This window comes from Anomaloglossus baeobatrachus, chromosome 1 (genome assembly GCF_048569485.1).
Source record: "Anomaloglossus baeobatrachus isolate aAnoBae1 chromosome 1, aAnoBae1.hap1, whole genome shotgun sequence".
In the NCBI taxonomy this organism is placed as follows: domain Eukaryota; kingdom Metazoa; phylum Chordata; class Amphibia; order Anura; family Aromobatidae; genus Anomaloglossus; species Anomaloglossus baeobatrachus.
Window position 1 is genome coordinate 659,289,888 of NC_134353.1, and position 23,563 is coordinate 659,313,450.

Consider the following 23,563-nt stretch of genomic DNA (forward strand, 5'->3'; position numbering starts at 1 on the left):
TATTTTTTACTAAGCTGGGTTTGCTTTTTTGTCCTTGTTATATTCGGATCTATATTTTATTAGTTATTAATACAAATGTAATTGGTACTGACTCATTTCACTGCATTGCGGGACTGTATCATGCATGTAAAGTGCTGTGGAATTAATAGCGCTATATAAATGAATAAATATTATTATAACCATTAATGTTAGCAAAGAATAAGAATAGTTAGTGCGTCTCATCAAGCAGCTTGTTAGTTACTATGATCATGAAATGTCATGCACTGTACGTGTTATTCTGATGCATACATCATTAACACCTTCACTGCTGGAGTTAAAAAGTGAAAAAGTACTGTAATTTGAGCACTTCTTTATTAACTTCGTTCTATTAAAAATATATAATTTACTGGTATCATTTTATTAACTGTGCAGGTTTAATAGCAGTTTTCTTATCTCTTTAAAGGAAAGCTGTCACCAAGCAGCCCAGTAAGTGATATATTGCTGGATTCGGGGTCTCTGTAGCTACATCTGAGAGAACAATAATGCAGGGGCAGAGACCCAGATTCACTTAATGGGTTGCTTGATGCAGAGTTGATAAAATCACTGTTTAAGGCTACTTTCACGCTTCCGTCTTTTTCCATCAGTCACAATCTGTTTTGTGACTGATGTGACGGATCCTGAGTAAAAGTGGATCCGTTGTAGAATTATTTTCTATGTAAAAACTATATGAATCCATCCCGAGAGAGATATATTGACCAGGAATGATTTTACACCACATCTGAGCATGCTCAGTTGAAAAAAAATGGATCCGTTGCCGGAATCCTTCATTTTACGTATTCAGACGGATTCCAGCGCCTATTGGCTTCCATTATAACCAACTATGGATGCCGACGGAATCCTGCGCACTGCGTTTTTTCAACGCTCAAAAAAATGTTAGTCTCAGTTGCTTCCGCCCGACGGTCAGTCATTCCATGACTGATCAGTTGCTTGGCGGATGCAATGCAAAGCCATCAGTCACAATCTGTCGTCAATACAACTCTATGGGGAAAAAATTGAATCCTGCAAATTATTTTGCAGGATTCAGTTTTCTCAAACCGACGGATTGTGACTGATGCAAAAAGACTGAAGTGTGAAAGCAGCCTTATAACCTGCGGACAACCTAGCAGTTCTATGAAAACTAAGCCCTGTATAACCCCACCTACAACACTGATTGAAAGCTTTCTATGTACTTGATACATGGACAGTAAGCTGCTAATCAGTGGTGGTGGTATGGTTGTACAGAGCTCATGATTTTGAAGGACTACATGGATGCAGGTTTTTTTTAGTTCTCTAGTGATAATCTCTTGTTGATAAAACAGAGATTTTAGCAAAACTACAACAAGCAGCCCAGGAAGTGAAACATCACTGGAATCAGGCTCTATGGGGCTGAATCATCAAAGCTTTTAGTTATTATTCTGGAGTAAAACAGTTTGAAAAGTTGCATAATTTTGGCATAACGAGAGGCTACGCTTAAATTTTGCGACCTTTGTCATTCGCTGGCTTTTTCGCCAAGCTCTGTCAAAGTGGGACAAACTGGCGCAGGAAGGGGTCATGGCGACTGCTGTTCAGCAAATTTATGACAAGCGGCAACATTCAGTAGACCACATATCTTACTTCATCAGGGACTGGAGTAGGATTTGTGTTGAGACGCACACAGAAGTGTACACCACTCATCCAACGCTCCTGATTCATAAAAAGCCATATGCCTCTCCATAATTCAGGAGCTTCTGGCTCCAGCACATCTCCTCATCAAGACCAGCGTGAACACCACCAGTCTTGATGAATTAGGTCCTATGTCTCTACATTATGCTGCTCTCAGATTAGGTGGCAAAAACCTGGTGACAGATTCCCTTTAATATGGAACCAGAGTGGTTTTTTCGACATACTATTCTTATTTTTAGGCCACAATAAACCACTCTTGTATATGACAATTTCAAAAACATGACTAGTATTTCTAATATCTGAAATACTCCAGAAGGGAAGAGGTTACAGGTGATGAAAGGGTTAAATGGCAGGCTGTGAGGTAAGTGCAGCTTATAAGACAAAAAGGGAACCCCCACAGCTGTATCAGTCCTTATCAAGAGACCCATCACCCCAAAATACAATCAAGCTAAGCATCATGGTACATGAGGATGGTGAAGGAGTGCATTTCTCAAGATGTAGATTACTGATTCATCAGCTTAGTAAAACTTTTCTGGTTGAAATGTGTTCCTATTGGTTATAAAGTAACTACTGCTCTCCTAGAGTAAAGATCTGTTACTGTGTACCACGATTTCAGTAGATGTTACCTCAGAAAGACACTTTATACACTACACTGATTCATGGAGGAGATTTGGAAATTAATGAAAAACAGAATAAGGCCCCGCTCACATATCCGTGTTTCCAGTATATGTGGTGTCTGTCTTCACAGGTACTGGAGACACAGTCACACGCATGCTCATTAAAATGGTGCTGATTTTCACACCTCCATATCTTCACATAGACACTGTGTCCCTGTGATCCACTAGGAGACATGTCCGTTTTTTACAGTCAGCATGGATTAAAGTTTGAATAGAAGTCTATAGGGTTCTTTACACGCTGCAACATCGCTACCGATATATCGTCGGGGTCACGTCGTTAGTGACGCACATCCGGCGCTGGTAGCGACATCGCAGCGTTGTGACACCAAGGAGCGACGATCAATGATCGCAAAATCGTCCAAAAACAGTGATCGTTGACACGTCGCTCCTTTCCTTAATATCGTTGCTGCTGCAGGTACGATGTTGTTTCTCGTTCCTGCGGCAGCACACATTGTATGTGTGACACCATAGGAACGACTAACATCTCCTACCTGCGTCCACCGGCAATGCGGAAGAAAGGAGGTGGGAGCGATGTTACGTCCCGCTCATCTCCACTCCTCCACTTTTATTGGACAGCTGCCATATGATGTCGCTGTGACGCCACACAAACCGCCCCCTTAGAAAGGAGACGGTTCGCCGGCCACAGCGATGTCGCAGCAAAGGTAAGTCCGTGTGACGCTGCTGTAGCGATAATGTTCGCTACGGCAGCAATCACCACAAATCGCACCAACGACGGGGGCGGGTGATATCGCTCGCAACATCGCTAGCAATCACTAGTGATGTGGCAGTGTGTAAAGAACCCTTATGGGTCCGTGAAAAACAGGTACCGCACAGGGATAACATCCGTGTGACATCCTTGTGCCGTCCATGTGACATAGACCAGAATTAAATGCATTTAAAGAATTACTGATTGTTAAGTGTTAAAGATGTGCAAAGATGATAAAGAGACAGACATGATAGACAACGCTCCTTTACTAACACCAGGACTTGATGCCAGCTAACACTATACAGCTGACATCAACCCCAACTACCATTACCCCGATTGCCAACTCACCAAGGCAATCGGAAAGAGCTGAGGCAACGCACCAGATGTGTCACTTCTGGGACAGCTGTAGGCTAGTATTTTTAGGCTGGGAAGGGTCCAACAACCAGGGACCTTCCCAGCCTGGTAACATCAGTCTGCAGCTGTCTGCTTTACCTTTGCTGGTTATCAAGAATGGGGGGCCTTACATCATTTTTTTCAATTATTTCTTTGGCTAAAAGCTATATATCTATCTCTCTATCTATGTATCTATTTATCTTTGAACATCTTTATAACCTAAAAAAACCCAAAATATAAATTTCAGTGTGATGCTTTTTTTTCGGTACGTGTAACACAAATGTCACACGTCCCAGAGACATATGGACAGCACATGGATAGCACACAGATGACACACGGATGACACATACATACACATGTAAGTCCACATGGATGGTCAAAACTTAATGTGCTATAAGTTTGTTTTTTTAAATGGACATGTGAATGGGGCCTTAGAAGTGCAGAAATGGAATCTGAATATAGGAAAAAAATATATACATTTCAAGCTGGAAATTCGGCAATACTGTGTGTACTTGATATCTACACTAAACAAAAATATAGATACAACACTGTGCATGTCTTTTGCATATTATCCGCGTGCAGTGCGATGTACGCAGAGACAGGCAGCGGAGGAGAGGGAGAAAGTGCTCCCCTCTCTTCTGCGCAGCTGTGATCCGATCGCATGACCCTCGGCTGACACTCGCCGCAGAGGGTCACTAGCATATCGCTTCCGATATAAGCTATGCGCAGGTGGAACTAACACCTTAGTGAGCACTTCTCCTCTGTGGAAATAATCCACCCACCTCACAGGTGTAGCATATCAAGATGCTGGTTAGACAGCAAGATTATTGCACAGGGGTGTCTTAGGCTGCCCACAATACAAGGCCACTCCAAAATATGCAGTTTTAGGCTTTGTGCACGTGCTGCAGTTTTTGACGTGTTTTTTTACGCATCTATTTCAAAATCTGCAAGCCTCTCCTGAAGCCAGCAAAGTCTGAGATTGGATGTTAATATGCTGGGCTGGTGTGGTTACACGTAGTCTGTGGTTGCGGTTTGATACACTGTCTCATTTTCTGAAATTCCTTTGGAGACGGCTTATGGTAGCGTAATGAACATTCAATTCCTGTGCAACAGCTCTGGTGGACATTCCTGCAGTCAGGATGCCAATTGTACGCTCCTTCTAAATTGGTGACATCTGTGGCATTGTGCTGTGTGATAAAACTGCACGTTTTAGAGTGTCCTTTTATTGTGGCCAGCCTAAAGCCTGCCTTACACGTTTCAATTTCGCATACGATATCATATGCGATTTGCAACGCCCCCATCGTATGTGTGGCACGTTCAATTTGTTGAACGTGCCGCACAAACGATTAACCTCCGTCACACGTACTTACCCGTCCATACGACCTCGATGTGGGCGGCGAACGTCCACTTCCTGGAGTGGGAGGGACGTTCGTCGTCACATCGACGTCACACGGCAGCCAGCCAATAGAAGCAGAGGGGCGGAGATGAGCGGGACGTAAACATCCCGCCCACCTCCTTCCTTCCACATTGTCGGCGGGAGCCGCGAACGGAGGTAAGCTGTCGTTCAATGTTCCCGGGGTGTCACACACTGCGATGTGTGCTGCCTCGGGAACATTGCACAACCTCACGTTCATTTTTTGAGGAACGAACGACATGCATGCGATGAACGGATTTTTGTTCAATCGCAATTGCACGGAGGTTTTACACGCTACAATCATACTTACGATGCCGGATGTGCGTCACTTACGACGTGACCCCGCCGACACATCGTAAGATTTATTGTAGCGTGTAAAGCGGGCTTAAGGCACACCTGTGCAATAATTATGCTGTTTAATCAGTATCTTGATATACCTCTCCTATGACATGGATGGTTTATTTTGGAACAGGAGAATTGCTCACTCACTGTGCATAGAAAAAGTCTTAGCTCTTAAAGTTCAGCTCATGAAAAATTGGAGCAAAAAAAGTGCTGTGTTTATACTTTTGTTCAGTGTCTAAATGTGGTGATGCATCCAAGACCAACAGTACACATTTAACATCTCCTATCAATAAATCCGATTTTATCAGTATTTTGCATAGTTTAAATCTATTTAGGCAGCTGAGAACCTTTCCAATCATTTTACTTCATTTGTTCTAGGTTTGAGTTACATCATGTCATTATCTAAGCCCCATCCACAGTTCATCTGCAGAGTGTCATTGATTTCCTAATTTTAAACTAAAAATTATTGGTGTTCTAAACTAATTACAGTACGCTGCATAGTTTTCAAATCTGAATTAAGGATTTTACAGTCTAAAGCCAGCTTTACACCTTACAATTAGGGATGCGATCTCGTATGCGATGTGACACGCCCAGGTCGCATATGCGATCTAATGAGATTGCACGTAGGTCGTTCATTGCTGTCACACGTGCGTTAGTAGCCTATGTTAAATTGATCAATTTTGTGTGCGATCCTTTAGATCATGTGTTCTGTGACGTATGCATTGGGCACCCTTTTTTTTTTTATTTATTGACTTGCCAAGCGTGTGTAATGTGTAGGGATGCGTTTTTACTATGTCATCTGCCATTCAGCTCTGCTACATGGCCGCTGACAGCAGACACAGACAGCCATGTAGCAGCGGTGAATGGCAGATGACAGCAGACACAGACAGAGCCGCACTGTCAGAATGAACTCGGGTGAACTTCACCCGACTTCATTGTTATGCTGCGGCTCTGTCTGTGCCGCGTCCTGATTAGCGGTCACCAGTGATGGATTCACCGGTGACCGCTAATCCCCTGAGTAACTGAATTGAGCAGCCCTCTCTCATATACTCACCAATCCCCGATCCCCGGCGCTGCACGGCGTTCACACTGCTCTGGCGGCTTTTACTGTTTTGAAAAAGTAACATAAAGACATGGCTGAAATGGCACTGTAATGCTGATTACATTGATACCTTTGATAAAGAAATTGGCTTTATTGTGGTTTTGTAATAACCATTTTACGTTTTCTGGTAATTAGATTTCAGTGTACAAGGGCTGGATTGTACACTGGGTCTTCTCCTCCCTGTCTGTGATTCCCTGCCTCTGGTCTGTGTATCAATCAAAAAGACTGCTGGAACACCACTGTAAATGTGAGCCGGGGGCTAGCCAAAATATACACAATCTTTATGAAGTGAAAGTTGCACACCAAATTCAGAGAAATATGAACAAGCATAACTGCTTTATAATATATAAGGAATGAAAAATACAATTAGCCATATGAAAAATTTGAAAAATTGAAATGTGACAATGCATAACTACTATGCATTATTTGGAAGAAAAAAAAAGAGATATTTAGCTAATGTATTGATCAATTCATTACTATACCATAACCACTTCACGGTAATCTCTTATTTATGGGGTCCCTAACCAAATATTACTTCTATATGCGGTTAAAACCTGCTTGTGTGTATGGGTTCTGGTCTGTGTATGACCTGTCTCCTTGGTTTGAAATCTCAGCAGTGACCTGTCATTTGCAGACTGGAGGTAGTCGGAGAGGCTGGGGAATCACAGACAGGGAGGAGGAAAAGATCCAGTGTAAAGTCCAACCCTTGTACACTGAATTCTAATTAACAGAAAATTTAAAATTATGATTAAAGAACAAAGCAGATTTCTTCACCAAAGATATCAATGTAATCAATATCACAACGCCATTACAGCCTTTTGTTTACTTTACATAACAAAATCATGCTGACAAGTTCTCTTTAAACTAGACAGTCTTAAAATTAGATATATTTACCAAACAGCATAAACCACTCTGATAAATCTGGCGCATTTAAGACTGCCTAGTTTGTTCTAAGAATTGGACAGTACTGACAAAGAGGCCCAAATGTCTTTTCCATTTCTTAATACCACAAAACAATAAAGGCAGAACCAGATATGTCTCTAAAAGCTCACGTGCCTTAATGCAAAACCTGTTACAGAGCTCTCAACATGTGCCATTATCATTTGGGTGTCTTCTTCAAGGTAAAGGGGCCTTTGACCACAACTTATATATCAGGGCCCTTGTGTCTGTTATTTCTCATCCCCTTATAGATTTACCCTTAATTTTATTTCTAGTTCCATCACTGCCTTCACAGCTGCTTACAGGTGTATATTTATTAAAATAGGAGTATTTTTATCATTTCATGAGGAAAATGTACTTTAGGTTAGAAACTGTTTAAAAGATATGGATATTTTTGGTGGTATTTGTTACTCAAATGTTTATTTTTGGCTGAAAAAGCATTTTTTGCAATAGGTTTTGACATGAAATGTTGAACTGTTTGGCTTCTATAGCCTTTATGTATCATAGTTGGAGATGAACGGATTGCTTTGCGTAACCCAGATCAGTGCTCTCTAGCAGGAACAGCACACATTTCCTGAGCTTCGTGGTTCCCTAGTGCAGCATTTGATTTGCTGGCCTGGTGTGACATCATCTGTGTGACATGCGGTGCATAATCCTAAGTGATGTCTGGGAACGGTAAGGAAATTCACACAGCTCTTGTCCAAACCCAGAGAGCATTGACAAGGACCGTGGACTTAGGTTCGGTGAAGTGATCCACTCATTTCTAAGCACAGTACATAGAAAAATACAACATTGATTTGGTCATAATTTTGTCAAGTGGTCCAAAATGTTTAATGAAACCTTAAAGAGGTTGTCCACTACTCGGACAACCCCTTCTCATTCCCCATGTTGGCCCGCATTTAAAATAATAAAGCTTATACTCACTTTGTTGCCAGCGCTGTTCCAACGGTGATGGCACTTGGGTTCCTGGGATTCAAGTAAGATTGTTACGTCACGCGAATTCTGCGCCCAATCACCGCTAACATCTCTCTCGCCACCTTCACATGTATAAGTAATCAATAGGAAGTTAGAGCTGCGGCTGGCCTCTCACTTCCTTTTAATTCTTTGTACGTCAAAATTAGAGGAGAGAAAAGTCTGCGGTGATTGGGTGTGGGGCTCATGTAACGTAGCAACCTCACGTGAGCCCCAGGAATGCAAGTGCCATCACCGCTGCAACAGTGCTGGCAACAGAGGTGAGGATAAGCTTTATTATTTTAATGGGGGAGAACATGGGGAATTAGAAGGGGTTATCCGAGTAGTGGACAACCATTTTAATGCAAAAATGCTTTCTAACCAAACATACATGCAATTAAATAAAACAAAAATGGCCACAGATGTTTCCATATCCTCTATCCTCTATACTTTACTTGTACATGGAGAAGAAGACATCAAGTAACTCATGATTAGTCCAAATTAAAGCAAAACTGTTGCATTGTTACTCAACATTCAATGCAGATGAAGACTGAAGAGTAAAATAAGTTGTCAAATTTGGATTGATTGGTAGTGATGCCATCATCTGAGACCTTGATTTTGGAGGACTACTTCCTTGAAGGCCAGAGTCTTCATGGTAGAGATTGTTGCACATGATATGGTTAGAGTCCAGTATATGGAAGACTGATTTTGCAGAATTTACGTGTGTGCCTGCCTGATCCATTGTGCTACTGGGAGGAAGAGAGGTATGGTGTTATACACATACAAATGTTTGTAACAGTTGAGTATTGTCCATGTCAAGTGCAGGAGAAGGGAGTTCTCCAGTTCATGAGATGTCAGTTCTGTATGGTTCTTAGTTTTAAATGCTAATTATAAAATAATCTACTGAAATTCTCTGTACAGCATATGTCAGGGTTCTCTAATGGTGGTTAGGTGGTGTGAAAATGGAGTGAGGTTGAAAGAGGAATGGGAATAATGAGAAACATACCGGCTCTCCTTTCTCCCCAGGTTCACCTTTCTGCCCAGAAGGACCCTGTGATGATACGGAAAGGGAGAAAACACAGTTATGGCAGGAACATTTGTGAAACCCTTCCTGATTATTGTGATATTGTGATACCGGGTGTACACGTCCCGGCTTCAAACTTGTGTAGTGCGCATGACCGAAAGTCCAGGGACTACTGATCCATGCACACTGAGCCAAAAACTAGCGGTGGCAGCAGAGAGGTTATAGCAACCATGCCTCTGACGCTGCGCATTCATTAGCATGTAAGCACACCCATAGGGGCATGCTTACATGCTAAAGTGGCCTACTAGCCAAGGGAAATAATGCCCTTGCGACTAGTTCCTGCGCTCATGAGCGTATCATAAAGGATCTTTAGAAATACTTTTTCTAAAGATCTCTTTATCTATGCTAGTGTATACAGTAATAAACAGCAATTAGAAATATGCACCCAGAACCGCTTGAGGTTCTGGGTGCATATTGCACCTGACAGGTTCCCTTTAATGGTTCACTCACATCTTTATATAAGTACGCCCAGTGAAATTCGATAAAAAAGTGGCACCAATTTTAAACAATAAGGCAGAGAGGTTCTGCAATTTTTTTGTTTTCCTCAGCTGTTTTGAGGAAAAAAAAAAATCACAGTATGCTGCGTATGGTTGCATAAGACGGCTGACACTCGCCAATGCAAGTCTATGGGTACGAGAAAATAAAATGGATGGCATACGGATCATCCATATGACGTCCGTTTTTACAGATACTTTACCATTGTGTAGTATAGGACACTCACTAAATGGTCTTGTAAATGAATGTAGAATAATTGCAAACGGATGTTAGATGAGAAAAACAAAAACCCGCACACTCTCATATCACTTGTATGACATACAGAATACCAAACAGATTTCACTCATCCAATTTTTCTGGATGAAAATTGGACAGATTTTTTATATGCAGATGTGAGTAAAGCCTAAAGGGGGTGTTACACGCAGCGATATTGCTAGCGATATCGCTAGTGAAAGCACCCGCCCCCGTCGTTTGTGCGTCACGGGCAAATCGCTGCCTGTGGCGCACAATATCGTTCGGAGCCGTCACAGGGGACTTACCTGACTAGTGACGTCGCTGTTGCCGGCGAACCGCCTCCTTTCTAAGGGGGCGGTTTGTTCATCATCACAGCGGCGTCACTAAGCGGCCACCCAATAGATGCGGAGGGGCGGAGATGAGCGGGACGTAACATGCCGCCCACCTTCCTCCTTCCGTATTGCTGGCGGCCGCAGGTAAGTTGCTGTTCGTCGTTCCCGAGGTGTCACACGTAGCGATGTCTGCTGCCTTGGGAACGACGAACAACCTGCGTGCTCAACAATCAACGATTTTTTAAAAAGGAATGACGTGTCAACGATGGACGATTTGGTGAGTATTTTCCATTGTTAATGGTCGTTCGTGCGTGTCACACGCAACGACGACGCTAATGATGCCGCATGTGCGTCATGGAATCCGTGACCCTGGTGATATATCGTTAGATACATCGCTGCGTGTGACGGGGCCTTAAGTCTAAGGGCTGTGCAAAATGAAAAAAGGATAAAAAGCATAACAAAACTCGCACAATCAACAGGCAACCTTGGCACATGAACCAAACTAAAGAATGGAGATAGGCCTCCAGAATTGCTGAGCGGAGATGGAAGAGGTCTCATTCCACCGAGCACTTCATTGCATACAAACAATTCCTCACCAATTTCAAGACCACACTTACTGCTGCAAAACAAACTTACTTCTCATCTTTCATATCCTGTCTGTCTCACAACCCTAAACAGCTATTCAACACTTTCAATTCTCTCCTCCGTCCCCCAGCGCCACCTCCCTCTCCTCGCATCTCAGCTGAGGACTTTGCCTCTTACTTCAAGCAGAAGATTGATAACATCAGAGCAAGCTTTGGCCCACAATCCCTACAGCCCCTCTTCACAACTACTCAGCCCTCTTCCTGCAAATCCAGCTTCTCCAGCATTACAGAAGATCATCTTTCCACTCTACTCTCACAATCACATCTCACCAGCTGTGCACTTGACCCACTCCCGTCCCACCTAATTCCCAACCTCACCACAGTCCTTATCCTGACTCAAACCCATCTCTTCAACCTATCACTAACAACTGGCGTATTCCCGTCATGCCTTAAACATGCCTCCATCACACCCATCCTAAAAAAGCCCTCCCTTGTCCTGTCCTCGGTGTCCAGCTATCACCCCATATCACTTCTCCCCTATGCCTCAAAACTACTGGAAGTATATCTTGAACTGTCCTCCCACCTCTCCTCCTGCTCTCTCTTTGACTGGTTACAATCTGGCTTCCGACCATATCACTCCACTGAAACTGCCCTAACTAAAGTCACTAATGATCTACTAACTGCCAAAGCCAAGCGACACTACTTTGTCCTCCTCCTCCTGGACCTGTCCTCTGCCTTGAACACAGAGACCACTCCCCCCTATTACAGATTCTCTCATCTCTGGGCATCAGAGACTTGGCCCTAACTTGGATCTCTTCCTACCTAACACACCAGACATTCAACGTCTATCACTCTCACACCACTTCCTCATCTCACACCCTGTCTGTTGGTGTCCCCCAAAGTTCTGTTCTTGGACCCCTCCTCTTTTCCTTCAGCCTGGGACAGCTCATAGAGGCCCACAGCTTTCAGTATCACCTCTACGCTGATGATACGCAGATCTACCTCTCTGGACCTGACATCTCTTCCCTACTAACCAAAATCCCACAATATCTATCTGCTTTTTCATCCGTCTTCTCTGTACGACTCCTAAAGCTTAACATGGACAAAACTGAATTCATTATCTTTCCTCCTCCTCTCTCAACCCCTTCAACAAGCTTATCCATCAAAGTTGACAGCTGCTCACTCTCCCCAGTCTCGCAAGTTCGTTGCCTCGGAGTAACCTTCGACTCTACTCTATCCTTCAAGTCACATATCCACGCCATCTTCACCTCCTGCTGACTACAACTCAAAAATATCTCACAGATTCCTGCATTCCTTATCCGAGAATCAACAAAAACACTAGTGCATGCCCTCATCATCTCCCACCTCAACTACTGCAATCTCCTGCTCTGTGGCCTGCCTTACAACACTCTTGCACCCCTCCAATCTATTCTAAACTCTGCAGCCTGATTAATCCACCTCTCCCCTTGCTATTTCCCAGCCTCTCCTCTCTGCCAATCCCTTCAGTGGCTTCCCACTGCCCAAACACTCCAGTTCAAAACACTAACCATGACATACAAAGCCAGCCACAACCTGTCTCCTCCATAGATCTGTGAGACACATAAATAATTGAGCAATGCACATCTCGTGTTTAATGCATATGCCACTCCATAAGGACTTTCAGAAAAAATTGGAAACAGGAGTTTTAGAGCTGAATATAAAATATAACAACTTTATTAGATATGAAAAAGTTAAAAGAATTTCAGTTTATATAATTACAACATCAAGGTGCAAAGAGATGGGTGAAAACCCACATGCTAGTGAGAAAGCCCAGGCAGAACCACCCAAGGAATGGGAAGTCCAGAAAAAAACCTCAATAGAAAGGTATAATCCTATAATAGCTGACAAGTAATGAGCCCTCAATGCATATTCAGAAGAATAGGTAGGTTAAGTTACCACTGACCAGTGTCAGACTATTTCTATGCAGAAGGCAGCAGAGTGAGTCAGCATAAGGTTGTAAATAATGAGGTCCTAGGACTTACACATGGCTAGGGTGGCTGTCTAGACATGTCACAGCAGCATAAGGACCCTCCAACGCGCGTTTCGCGGATTATCGGATGTTAAAAGCTTCTTCAGGGAACATCCGATAATCCGCGAAACGTGCGTTGGAGGGTCCTTATGCTGCTGTGAGACATCTAGACAGTCACCCTAGCCATGTATAAGTCCTAGGACCTCATTATTTACAACCTTATGCTGACTCGCTCTGCTGCCTTCTGCATAGAAATAGTCTGTCACTGGTCCGTCGTAACTTAACCTACCTATTCTCCTTCTGAATATGCATTGAGGGCTCATTACTTGTCAGCTATTATAGGATTATACCTTTCTATTGAGTCTTTTTTTTGGACTTCCCATTCATTGGGTGGTTCTGCCTGGGCTTTCTCACTAGCATGTGGGTTTTCACCCATCTCTTTGCACCTTGATGTTGTAATTATATAAACTGAAATTCTTTTAACTTTTTCATATCTAATAAAGTTGTTATAGTTTATATTCAGCCCTAAAACTCCTGTTTCCAATTTTTCCATAGATCTGTGACCTAGTCTCCTGGTACCTACCTGCACGCAACCTCAGATCCTCACAAGATCTCCTTCTCTATTCCCCTCTTATCTCCTCTTCCCACAATCACATACAAGATTTCTCCCATGTCTTCCCCATACTCTGGAACTCTCTACCCCAGCATGTCAGACTCTCACCTACTGTGGAAAACTTCAAAAAGGAACCTGAAGACCCACCTCTTCCGACAAGCCTACAGCCCACAATAACCCTCAGACCAGTATACCACTGCGCAACCAGCTTTGTCCTCACCTACTGTACCCTCACCCATCCCCTGTAGACTGTGAGCCCTCGCAGGCAGAGTCCTCTCTCCTCCTGTACCAGTCTGTTTTTGTAATGTTCATGACTGTTGTACTTGTTTTTATGTATAACCTTTTCACTTGCAAAGCACCATGGAATAAATGGTGCTATAATAATAATAATAATAATAATAATAATAATAATAATATTTATTCATTTATATAGCCCTACTAGCTGTAGTGCCTGGGAGTTGCCCGGGATAGTAACTGTCTCTCTGTCTCTCTCCCAGTCTCTGTCTGTGTGTCGCTGTCTGTCTGTCTGTCTGTCTCTTTCCTTGTCTGTCTGTGTCTATGTCTCTGTCTGTCTGTCTGTCTGTCTGTCTATCTCTGTGTCTGTCTCTTGCCCCCATCTGTCTCTCTGTCTGTCCCTTTCCCAGTCTGTCCCTTTCCCCGTTTGTCCCTTTCCCCGTCTGTCCCTTTCCCCGTCTGTCCCTTTCCCAGTCTGTCCCTTTCCCAGTCTGTCCCTTTCCCAGTCTGTCCCTTTCCCAGTCTGTCCCTTTCCCAGTCTGTCCCTTTCCCAGTCTGTCCCTTTCCCAGTCTGTCCCTTTCCCAGTCTGTCCCTTTCCCAGTCTGTCCCTTTCCCCATCTGTCTCTCTCTGTTTCTTTCCCCGTCTGTCTCAATCAAGGTCTGTCTCTTTCCCCAACTGTCTTTGTCTGTCTCTCTTTCTGTCTTTCCCTGTCTGCCTGTGTCTGTCCCTGTCTGCCTGTGTCTGTCCCTGTCTGCCTGTGTCTGTCCCGGTCTGCCTGTGTCTGTCCCGGTCTGCCTGTGTCTGTCCCTGTCTGCCTGTGTCTGTCCCTGTCTGCCTGTGTCTGTCCCTGTCTGCCTGTGTCTGTCCCTGTCTGCCTGTGTCTGTCCCTGTCTGCCTGTGTCTGTCCCTGTCTGCCTGTCTCTGTCCCTGTCTGCCTGTCTCTGTCCCTGTCTGCCTGTCTCTGTCCCTGTCTGCCTGTCTCTGTCCCTGTCTGCCTGTCTCTGTCCCTGTCTGCCTGTCTCTGTCCCTGTCTGCCTGTCTGTCTCTTTCCAGGTCTGTCTCTTTCCCCGTCTGTCTCTTTCCCCATCTGTCTCTGTCTCTTTCACTGTCTGTCTCTTTCACTGTCTGTCTCTATCTCTGTCTCTTTCCCTATCTGTCTCTCTCTGTCTGTCTCCCCACTGCCATCATATTACCTCACACATAAGCTTCTTATACTATGACTGTCCTTTTTTCCTATAGCAACCAATCACAGCTGCTATTAGTAAACTGTAGTTCCAGGCTCCATTCACTTTAATGGAGCCATGTTTTTCGGAGATTAACTGTAAAGCGCAGGGTTAAATTTTCCTGTCAAAACATAGTCTACGACGTTCCCTGGGTCACATGAGGCATCTGTGCAAAATTTCGTGATTGTAAATGCAACGGTGCGGATTCCTTTAGCGGACACACACACACACACACACACACACACACACACACACACACACAGCTTTATATATTAGATTAATTCCACAGCGCTTTACATACATTGACAACACTGCCCCCATTGGGGCTCACAATCTTCCCTATCAGTATGTTTTTGGGGTGTGGGATGAAACCGGAGTACCCAGTGGAAACCCACGCAAACACATTGAGAACATACAAACTCCTTGAAGATGTTGTCCTTGGTGGGATTTGCAAGCCTGCAGTGCTAACCACTGAGCCACCGTGCTATAATAATAATATAAAATTATTTTTTAAGAAAACAAACGGCTGCATTTTTGCTTAGATATCATGGAAAATGACAATTTCAAATGGTTATGACTTGGTAAAGTGTAATATGGACAGTAAATATGCTCACCATTTCCCCTTTTGCTCCATAGTCTCCTGGCAGGCCAGTTTCACCCTACATTTCAAGACAGATCTGTAAGTCATAATCATTACTGTGAATTAATACCGTATGCTATGCTTCTCTCATACTCACACTGTCTCCTTTCTCCCCCTTCGGACCATCTCTCCCGGGGGGACCTGGTAACCCCTGCATAGTGACACAAAAGTCCTTCATTTTAAGAAACAGAATATATGTCGAGTTGTTCAATGTAGCTGTTTTGAAAGGTTAGTGATTGGTTACAGATGTCACATGGGGTATGCAGGCTGTAACATGTTACACTGGTGTGTTTCCTGATTGAGGGGACCAGTTTCTGAGTTGCTTTAAAGGGAACCTGTCATCAGAAATTTAGCTTGAAACCTAAAAGTTTCCCCCTCTGCAGCTCCTGGGCTGCATTCTAGCAAGGTTCCTGTACTTTTTGTGGCCCCTTTTAAACCAAATTAAATACTTTATAAACTTGTACCTTTTGCTATGTAAATTTTGTAAATCGTCCATGGGGGCGGGCTCTCTGCTGACCGTTGCTGTTCCTCCAGCACATTGACGCCGTCCCCCCACGCTCCATTTCATCCATCAGGACACCGCCCACTGCGCCCGAGGTGCCGCTCATGCCAGGATCGCTGGTGGTGTGTGTCACAAGCACGAGATTATGGGCGGCGCTGTGATTGCATCGCAAGTGCCCACCCATAATCTCGTGGACGCGCTGTCCCCACTGCCTCCAGCGTTCTGCGCAAGCGCTCGCCGGCCAAATGACCTGACGTCACCTCCTTCCCATCTTACCCTGCAGCGGGGCAAGATGGGAAAGAGGTGACGTCGGGTCATCTGGCCAGCGAGCGCTTGCGCAGAACGCTGGAGGAAGAGGGGAAAGTGCGGTCACGAGGTTATGGGTGGCACTTGCTGATGACACTCACAGCGCCGCCCATAACCTCGTGCCTGCGCAAAACGTCACCAGCGGTCACACGTGCACACAGTGCACAGTACCGCTACAGTCGCACAGCGCATGCGCGGGACCACGGGCGCCCAGGGGCGGCGTCCTGAGATATGAAATTCAGCGTTGGGGGGCGGCGTCAATGTGCTGGAGGAACAGCAACGGTCAGCAGAGAGCCCGCCCCCATGGACGATTTACAAAATTTACATAGCAAAAGGTACAAGTTTATAAAGTATTTAATTTGGTTTAAAAGGGGCCACAAAAAGTACAGGAACCTTGCTAGAATGCAGCCCAGGAGCTGCAGAGGGGGAAACTCTTAGGTTTAAAGCAAAATTTCTGATGACAGGTTCCCTTTAACCTGTGTTTAGTAGTGGCATGAAGTATATTAGGTGGTTGTGGATTAGGCTGTAACATGTGCAGCCGATGTAAACAGTATACGGTCAGGGAGTTGTGGGAATGGAGGTGAATAAATATTACTTTCTTGTTTTCGTGCTACTGCTGCCCAGTAAGTGAAATACCACTGGAATCAGGATCTGTGCCCCTACATTATGCTGCTTTTAGATTAAGTGGCAAAAACCTGGTGACATATTCCGTTTATCTTAACTAACACATCCTTTTTATTGCTGATTTCCCCTGTAACTGAGGCTGATTTATTATCCCTAGTTAAAGGGAATTTCAGCTTCCTATCTGCACAACAGACCTGACTGGGTCTCCTAGGACTCCCTAGCTCCTGCTCCTCTCCTACACCCAGTAATCTCATATTCTCTGGGTCCATGGGAAGAAGAATGGCCATGGTTGAGTGCTGTAAATACAGAGATTGAGAATGTTTCCTACTGACTTCCATTATACTTGGTACGCGAGTCGAGCCTGTCTGTGCGTTCGACTGCTCTTTACGAGTACCGAACACCTGAGCATGGTAGTGCTCTCTCATATCTAGTAACTATGTATTATTTCTTACCAGCGAAATTTGCTTCTTTCTCCTGCTGAATTGATCTGTAACTCTCAAGTCATGGGTAAAATTTTTCAAAGAAGACAGATTTCCACATTGCTGAGATAAAAGATGAAAGATGGAGCTTATAACATTCTATGGACAGGAGAAGATGGAGGATGTACAGAGGCAGACACAGATTCTGCTGAATGTTCACCTGAATCTACAGTTACAGTTATCCATACAACTTTATGAGTACCAACTGCCATCTCTTATCTCAGTAATGGAAAATCTATTTTTACTGATTACATATTTTACCTGTGCATTGAGAATTTTGAGAATGAATAATCAGTCTAGGAGGAGCAAAGCAGCAGAAAATTGGAGCATGGCAGTGCAGGGAACTGCAATACAATCATTCTCAAATGAACAGGCCTACTATATAATAAATAATAATAATTAATAATAATTTTATTCATTTATATAGCGCTGTTAATTCCACAGTGCTTTACATACATTGGTAACACTGTCCCCATTGGAGCTCACAATTTAGAGTCCCTGTCTGTATGTCTCACCTAGAAACAGCAGGTATCTGGGTGAGCAAAGTATATGGGAAACATTTTCAAGAGCAGACTTGCGAGAAGTGGCAAATTTCCCATAGATAAGGCTTGTGGGATTCACACTACCACTTTAAACACTTCTCAGTGCAAGTTAGCTCTGGAATCAGTGGTTAAAATAAAAAATGTAATTATCCTTGAATCGACTTAATGGAATGTCTAATGCATAAAATGTCTGTCTACAGATTAGCACCGAAACGAGTGTACAGAAATACCGTACATGATGCAAAATTCTTCACCCTTTTTGTTTGGGGGGGGATTTGTTGTTCTTAGGGTTCAGTTCCACTTGCGCATAGCTTGCAGTACGAGAGCATCGGAAGCAATATGCTAGTGACCCTCTGTTGCGAGCGTCAGCCGAGGTTCATACGACTGTAATCCAATCTTGTGGTCGTAACACAGCTGCGAAGAAGAGGGGGGAGCACTTTTTCCCCATCTCCTCCGCTGCCTGTCTCTGCGTACATCACACTGCAGTCAGATGACATGCGAGTGCAGTGCGATGTTTTACATGCTCCCATAGACTTGTATGGGGGTTCGTGAGCCGAGACTCGCTGCCAAATACAACATGCTGCGATTCTTTTCTCATATGGCATATGGCATAAGAAATCAATCGTAGACGGACACTGCCCCATAGTTTTGCACTAGGGTGAGAGCAATCCAATGTTTTATCGCATTGCACTTGTCCGCGCAAAACACAAGTGGAACTGTACCCTTAGAAGAATTCTGGCACCCTTGCTGGTTACCTAAAGATCTAGCCATCATTAAGGATATTCAACTGCAGAAATATAAAGTTTGAGGCCAATCTTCTCTTCTAATACATAGATGCTGAGTAGGAAGGGTAAGGATCTGTGTGTTCATTGTCACGTATGATGGATGATAATCAAAATACTGACACATGAATTTTATCCAGATTTGACAGCTATAATTAAAAACATTCCAACATACACAGCACAGTGTCTCTGACCTATAATTATGAAGATAAAATAATAGATCACATAACACTGCATACTGCAAGTATACATCCTTTGAAGACCAACTTGAAAAGGCAAGGAATTTCTACATGAAAGTGCAGTAATTATACGTATACTGCTAATCAAGGCATTAAAAATTAGCCTGGAATTCAATCATCATATTAGGTTTTAATCAGTTACATTAAAGAACATCAGTAAAATACTAGTTTAATATTCATGGTTTACAGAGGTTGTCATTTTTCATAAATTCACCTTCGCAAATCTTTTTTTTCTAATGTAATAAAGTTTATTTATTTTCAGAAAATAAGTTTGTGTTTTTTTTCTGAACTTACGTCATTTCCCATTGGTCCTGGTGGTCCAGATTGTCCCTGAGGTCCCGTTGGTCCTGTGAGTTAAATAAAATTGTTTTGAAATAGGTTTTTATTTTAAATAAATAACTTAAAAAGATAAAGCAGAAAGTAGCAATTGTTACCTGATGGTCCTGGGGGGCCCCTTGGTCCCGGAATGGGATTTCTACCATTTTCAGTAAAACGATTTGAATTAAACACATCTAAAAAACAGAAATAAATAATTATTTATTTAATTACAAATTAACTTTCTAAAATTCTTTAGATTTACAGAGAAGAGAAAGCGCATGAACTGATAGAACTCAGTTCATTAGAAAGTGATCGCTATGTGCAGTAGTTACACCATAGGGCTAAAAGCTAAAGTACACATGATCGGACTGGCCCACCGGAGAACTGGAGAATCCTCCGGTGGGCCCCTTTGCATTACTATGTCATTTAACCCTCAAACATGATTAGTAGTTGGCCCAATACACTTGTTTCCCTATGTAGAGATAAAGAAATCAATTAATCATTCATTTTACAAACTACCCAGTATATTATTATATAGAAGCATAGGAAAATTTGTGAATTTGCATGTAGATGATCAGTAGGCCTCCAGTGTTAATGTAACCGGTGGGCCTCTGCGGCCACAGTTTGTGTACACACAAATTTATTAATATTGAGTTGTGGTTGTTTCACCTACAAGCATTGCACACAGGTGCATAAAGTCAAGGGCACAGCCATAGACAAGCATGGGTAGTACTAAGAGTTGTACTGACCCCTGCCATGCTGTTGCATGAATCTAGTTTTGGCACAAGCTAGGCAAACACTGCCTATCAGAATGCTGAGAGCCTACTACAAAAACTAAAATAGGGTAGTTTCTCAGAATTTGGGCCAGGCACTTTAATTACAACGAATGGCTATGTTAATGCTATGGCATACAAAGACATTTTAGGCTATGGATTGATTCCATATGGTTATCCTTATAGTGGAGATGGCTTGAAAAATCTATCAATTTAAACTCTCTAAAACCAACTCTAACTTGATCCCACATGGCAATTTTGCTAGATCAACCAAGCATCATTTATCAATATAATAATTGTAACTTTCAATGTCATTAGTTCTGAAAATAAAACCTGTCTGAATCCTTTCACTGTATCTTTACTACCTCCTGGCGATAGAGTTGTCAAACTTTGAAATGCTCCAATAGTAAAGAAGCCTTTCCTATAGTCATAATTAAGCAAAACTACAAAAGTTCACTGATCCTACACGCAGTTTTTGGAACTAAGGGGCCCTTTGCACACTACGACATCGCAGGTGCGATGTCGGTGGGGTCAAATCGGAAGTGACGCACTTCCGGCGTCGCTCTCGACATCGTAGTGTGTAAAGCATTTTTGAAATGATTAACGAGCACAAAAGCGTCGTAATCGTATTATCGGTGTAGCGTCAGTCATTTCCATGAATTGGGAAAGACCGATGTTACGATGTTGTTCCTCGTTCCTGCGGCAGCACACATCGCTCTGTGTGAAGCCGCAGGAGCGAGGAACATCTCCAACCTGCGTCACGGCCGGCTATGCGGAAGGAAGGAGGTGGGCGGGATGTTTACGTCCCGCTCATCTCCGCCCCTCCGCTTCTATTGGCCGCCTGCCGTGTGACATCGCTATGACGCCGCACAACCCGCCCCCTTAGGAAGGAGGCGGTTCGCCAGCCAGAGCGACATCGCAGGGCAGGTGAGTGCATGTGAAGCTGCCGTAGCGATAATGTTCGCTACGGCAGCTATCACCATGATATCGCAGCTGCGACGGGGGCGGGGACTATCGCGCTCGGCATCGCAGCATCGGCTTGCGATGTCATAGTGTGCAAAGGGCCCCTAAGGCCTTATATATTGCATTTTTTAATGTTCTTGAATATTAATCCTAAACAAGCACAATTTTTCCAATCATGCATTATAGTAGATAGTTTCTACTTCTACCCATTATTAACCTCTTTGCCCCGTAGCCTGGTTTTCAGCTTCCTGACCAGGCCAATTTTTTTCAATTCTGACCAGTGTCAATTTATAAGGTAAAAACCTTTAAAACCTTCAATGGATCCTAGTGGTTCTGAGAATGTTTTTTTTTTGTTACACATTGTACTTTATGATCGTGTGAAAATTTAGAAAAAAAATTTTGTGTTTGTTTGTGAAAGTATTTGAAATTTGGCAAAAAAAATTCACAATTTTAAAACTTTTAATTTTTGTGCCCATAAACCATAGTTACGTCACACAAAATAGTTAATAAATTACATTTACCACGTCTACTTTACATCAACATCATTTTTGAAATATTTTTTGTTTTGTTAAAAAGTTAGAAGAGTTAAAGTTCATCAGCAATTTCTCATTTTTCCAACAAAATTTACAAAACCATGTCTTTAGGGACCACATCACATTTGAAGTAACTTTGAGAGGTCGAAGTGACAGAAAATACCCAAAAGTGACACTATTCTAAAAACTACATCACTCAAACTGCTCAAAACCACATTAAAACAGTTTTTTTAAACCTTCATGCGCTTCACGTGAATTAAAGCAATGTGGCAAGAAATAATTAAAATTTTAGTTTTTCTGACAAAAATGCTATTTTAGCCACAAATTTTGCATTTTTACAAGGGCAAGAGGAAAAAAATCACTGTTTAGACATACAGCAGGGCTTGGAAGTGAAGGAGCACCATCTGACTTTTGGAACTCAAAATTCACTGGAATTAATAGCGAACGCGATGTAGTATTTGGAGAGCCGCTCATGTGTCTAAACAGTGGAAACCCTAATAAGTGACCCCATTTTGGAACCTAGATCCCTCAAGGAATTTAACTAAATGTGTGGTGACCACCTTGCACCCTCAGGGGCTTTACATATTTTACAACATTGAACCAGGAAAATGAAAAACAATTGATTTTTGTTGCTTGAGCCTCAAATTATTTCATTTTTACAAGGGTAGTAGAAGAAAATTGACCTCAAAATGTGTTGTACAATTTCTCCTGAATACGCCAATACCCCATATGTGGTGGAAAACTACTCTTTGGACACGCTGCGAACTGCAAAAAGAAGGCATAACATTTTGGAGTGCAGACTTTGATGGAATGGTCTGTGGGTGCCATGGGGCATTTGGACAGCCCCTGATGTGCCTAAACAATAAAAACTCCCCACAAGTGACCCCATTTTGGAAACTGAACCCCTTAAGGCATTATCTAGAGGCATATATATAGTAATTATAATAATGCTTTTGATTTTATTGATACACGAATTAATAAATATGGTGGTATGTGATGGTATGTCTAAGTTGTGTGGAGTACATCAGATTATAAAAGGGTGTGGTGTCAACAGGGTAAAGCCACATTATCAATTCATGGAGATTGATACACTTTGAAGCAAACCTTAATGCAAAGGCCAGGTTTCTCAGGGTAGGTTTCAAAATGGTAAATTGTGCCCTTTCATATTCCCCTCTTGGAGTATACTCTGGTAATGTCTGAGGCCACATGCTCAAAACGGCTACTTGGGAAAGACTTGGCAGAAGCCACTGTGTTTGGCAGAATCCAGATAAATTCTGACACCCTTAAACCTCTATACAGGGATCTGGATTTACAACGAGAGGCAGAGAACCAGAGGCAGGTAAAAGTAGTCAGGGAGCCAGGTCAAAACTAAGAGGGCAGCAAGGTACAAAATCGTCAAGCAGGAGAAGCATCAAATAAGAAGCTGAGGTCAGGAAAACACCATCTAAACAGCAAACACAGCTGTCCAGGGAATCACAAGCTTTAGCTGACAGCTTCCAGCAGTTAGGTGGAAGCTTTAGTAGGGTATAGTGCATTATAATAGGCCGAAACCTGGAGTTGATGACTTCAGCTGGACAGCACACACACTCATTCTGTCAAACTGGAAAGTCCTGCAGGTCCTAGCAACTTTAGTGGATGGACAGAGCTTGCGCAGTCCAGAATTTCTGGTTCTAACATCTCCTTTATCACCAGCACCGTTCACAGAGTGAATAGAGCAATGTCTGGTGACAAAAGCAGACATGTAGGAGCATTTTTAGGTGGAGATGTGACAACTTTGCACCTTTTCTGCGTACTCTCCTGCCTTGCAGTTTGGGAAACCTCACAGGGAAAAAGCTGCTATGGTACAATA

General features: G+C 43.1%; 1 protein-coding gene across 6 annotated transcripts in view; it reads right to left on the reverse strand.

Moving 5' to 3' along the window:
• Nucleotides 1-23,563, reverse strand: part of EMID1 (EMI domain containing 1) — a 147,743-nt gene that overhangs the window by 24,260 nt on the left and 99,920 nt on the right. For all 6 annotated transcript variants that reach the window (XM_075319989.1, XM_075319986.1, XM_075319991.1 and 3 more), the window contains 5 exons: nt 19,562-19,639; nt 19,422-19,474; nt 15,751-15,804; nt 15,628-15,672; nt 9,211-9,255 (listed from right to left, as the gene is read on the reverse strand). In XM_075319989.1, coding sequence (XP_075176104.1) covers nt 9,211-9,255; nt 15,628-15,672; nt 15,751-15,804; nt 19,422-19,474; nt 19,562-19,639 — 275 coding nt within the window. The remainder of the gene's footprint in view (nt 1-9,210; nt 9,256-15,627; nt 15,673-15,750; nt 15,805-19,421; nt 19,475-19,561; nt 19,640-23,563) is intronic.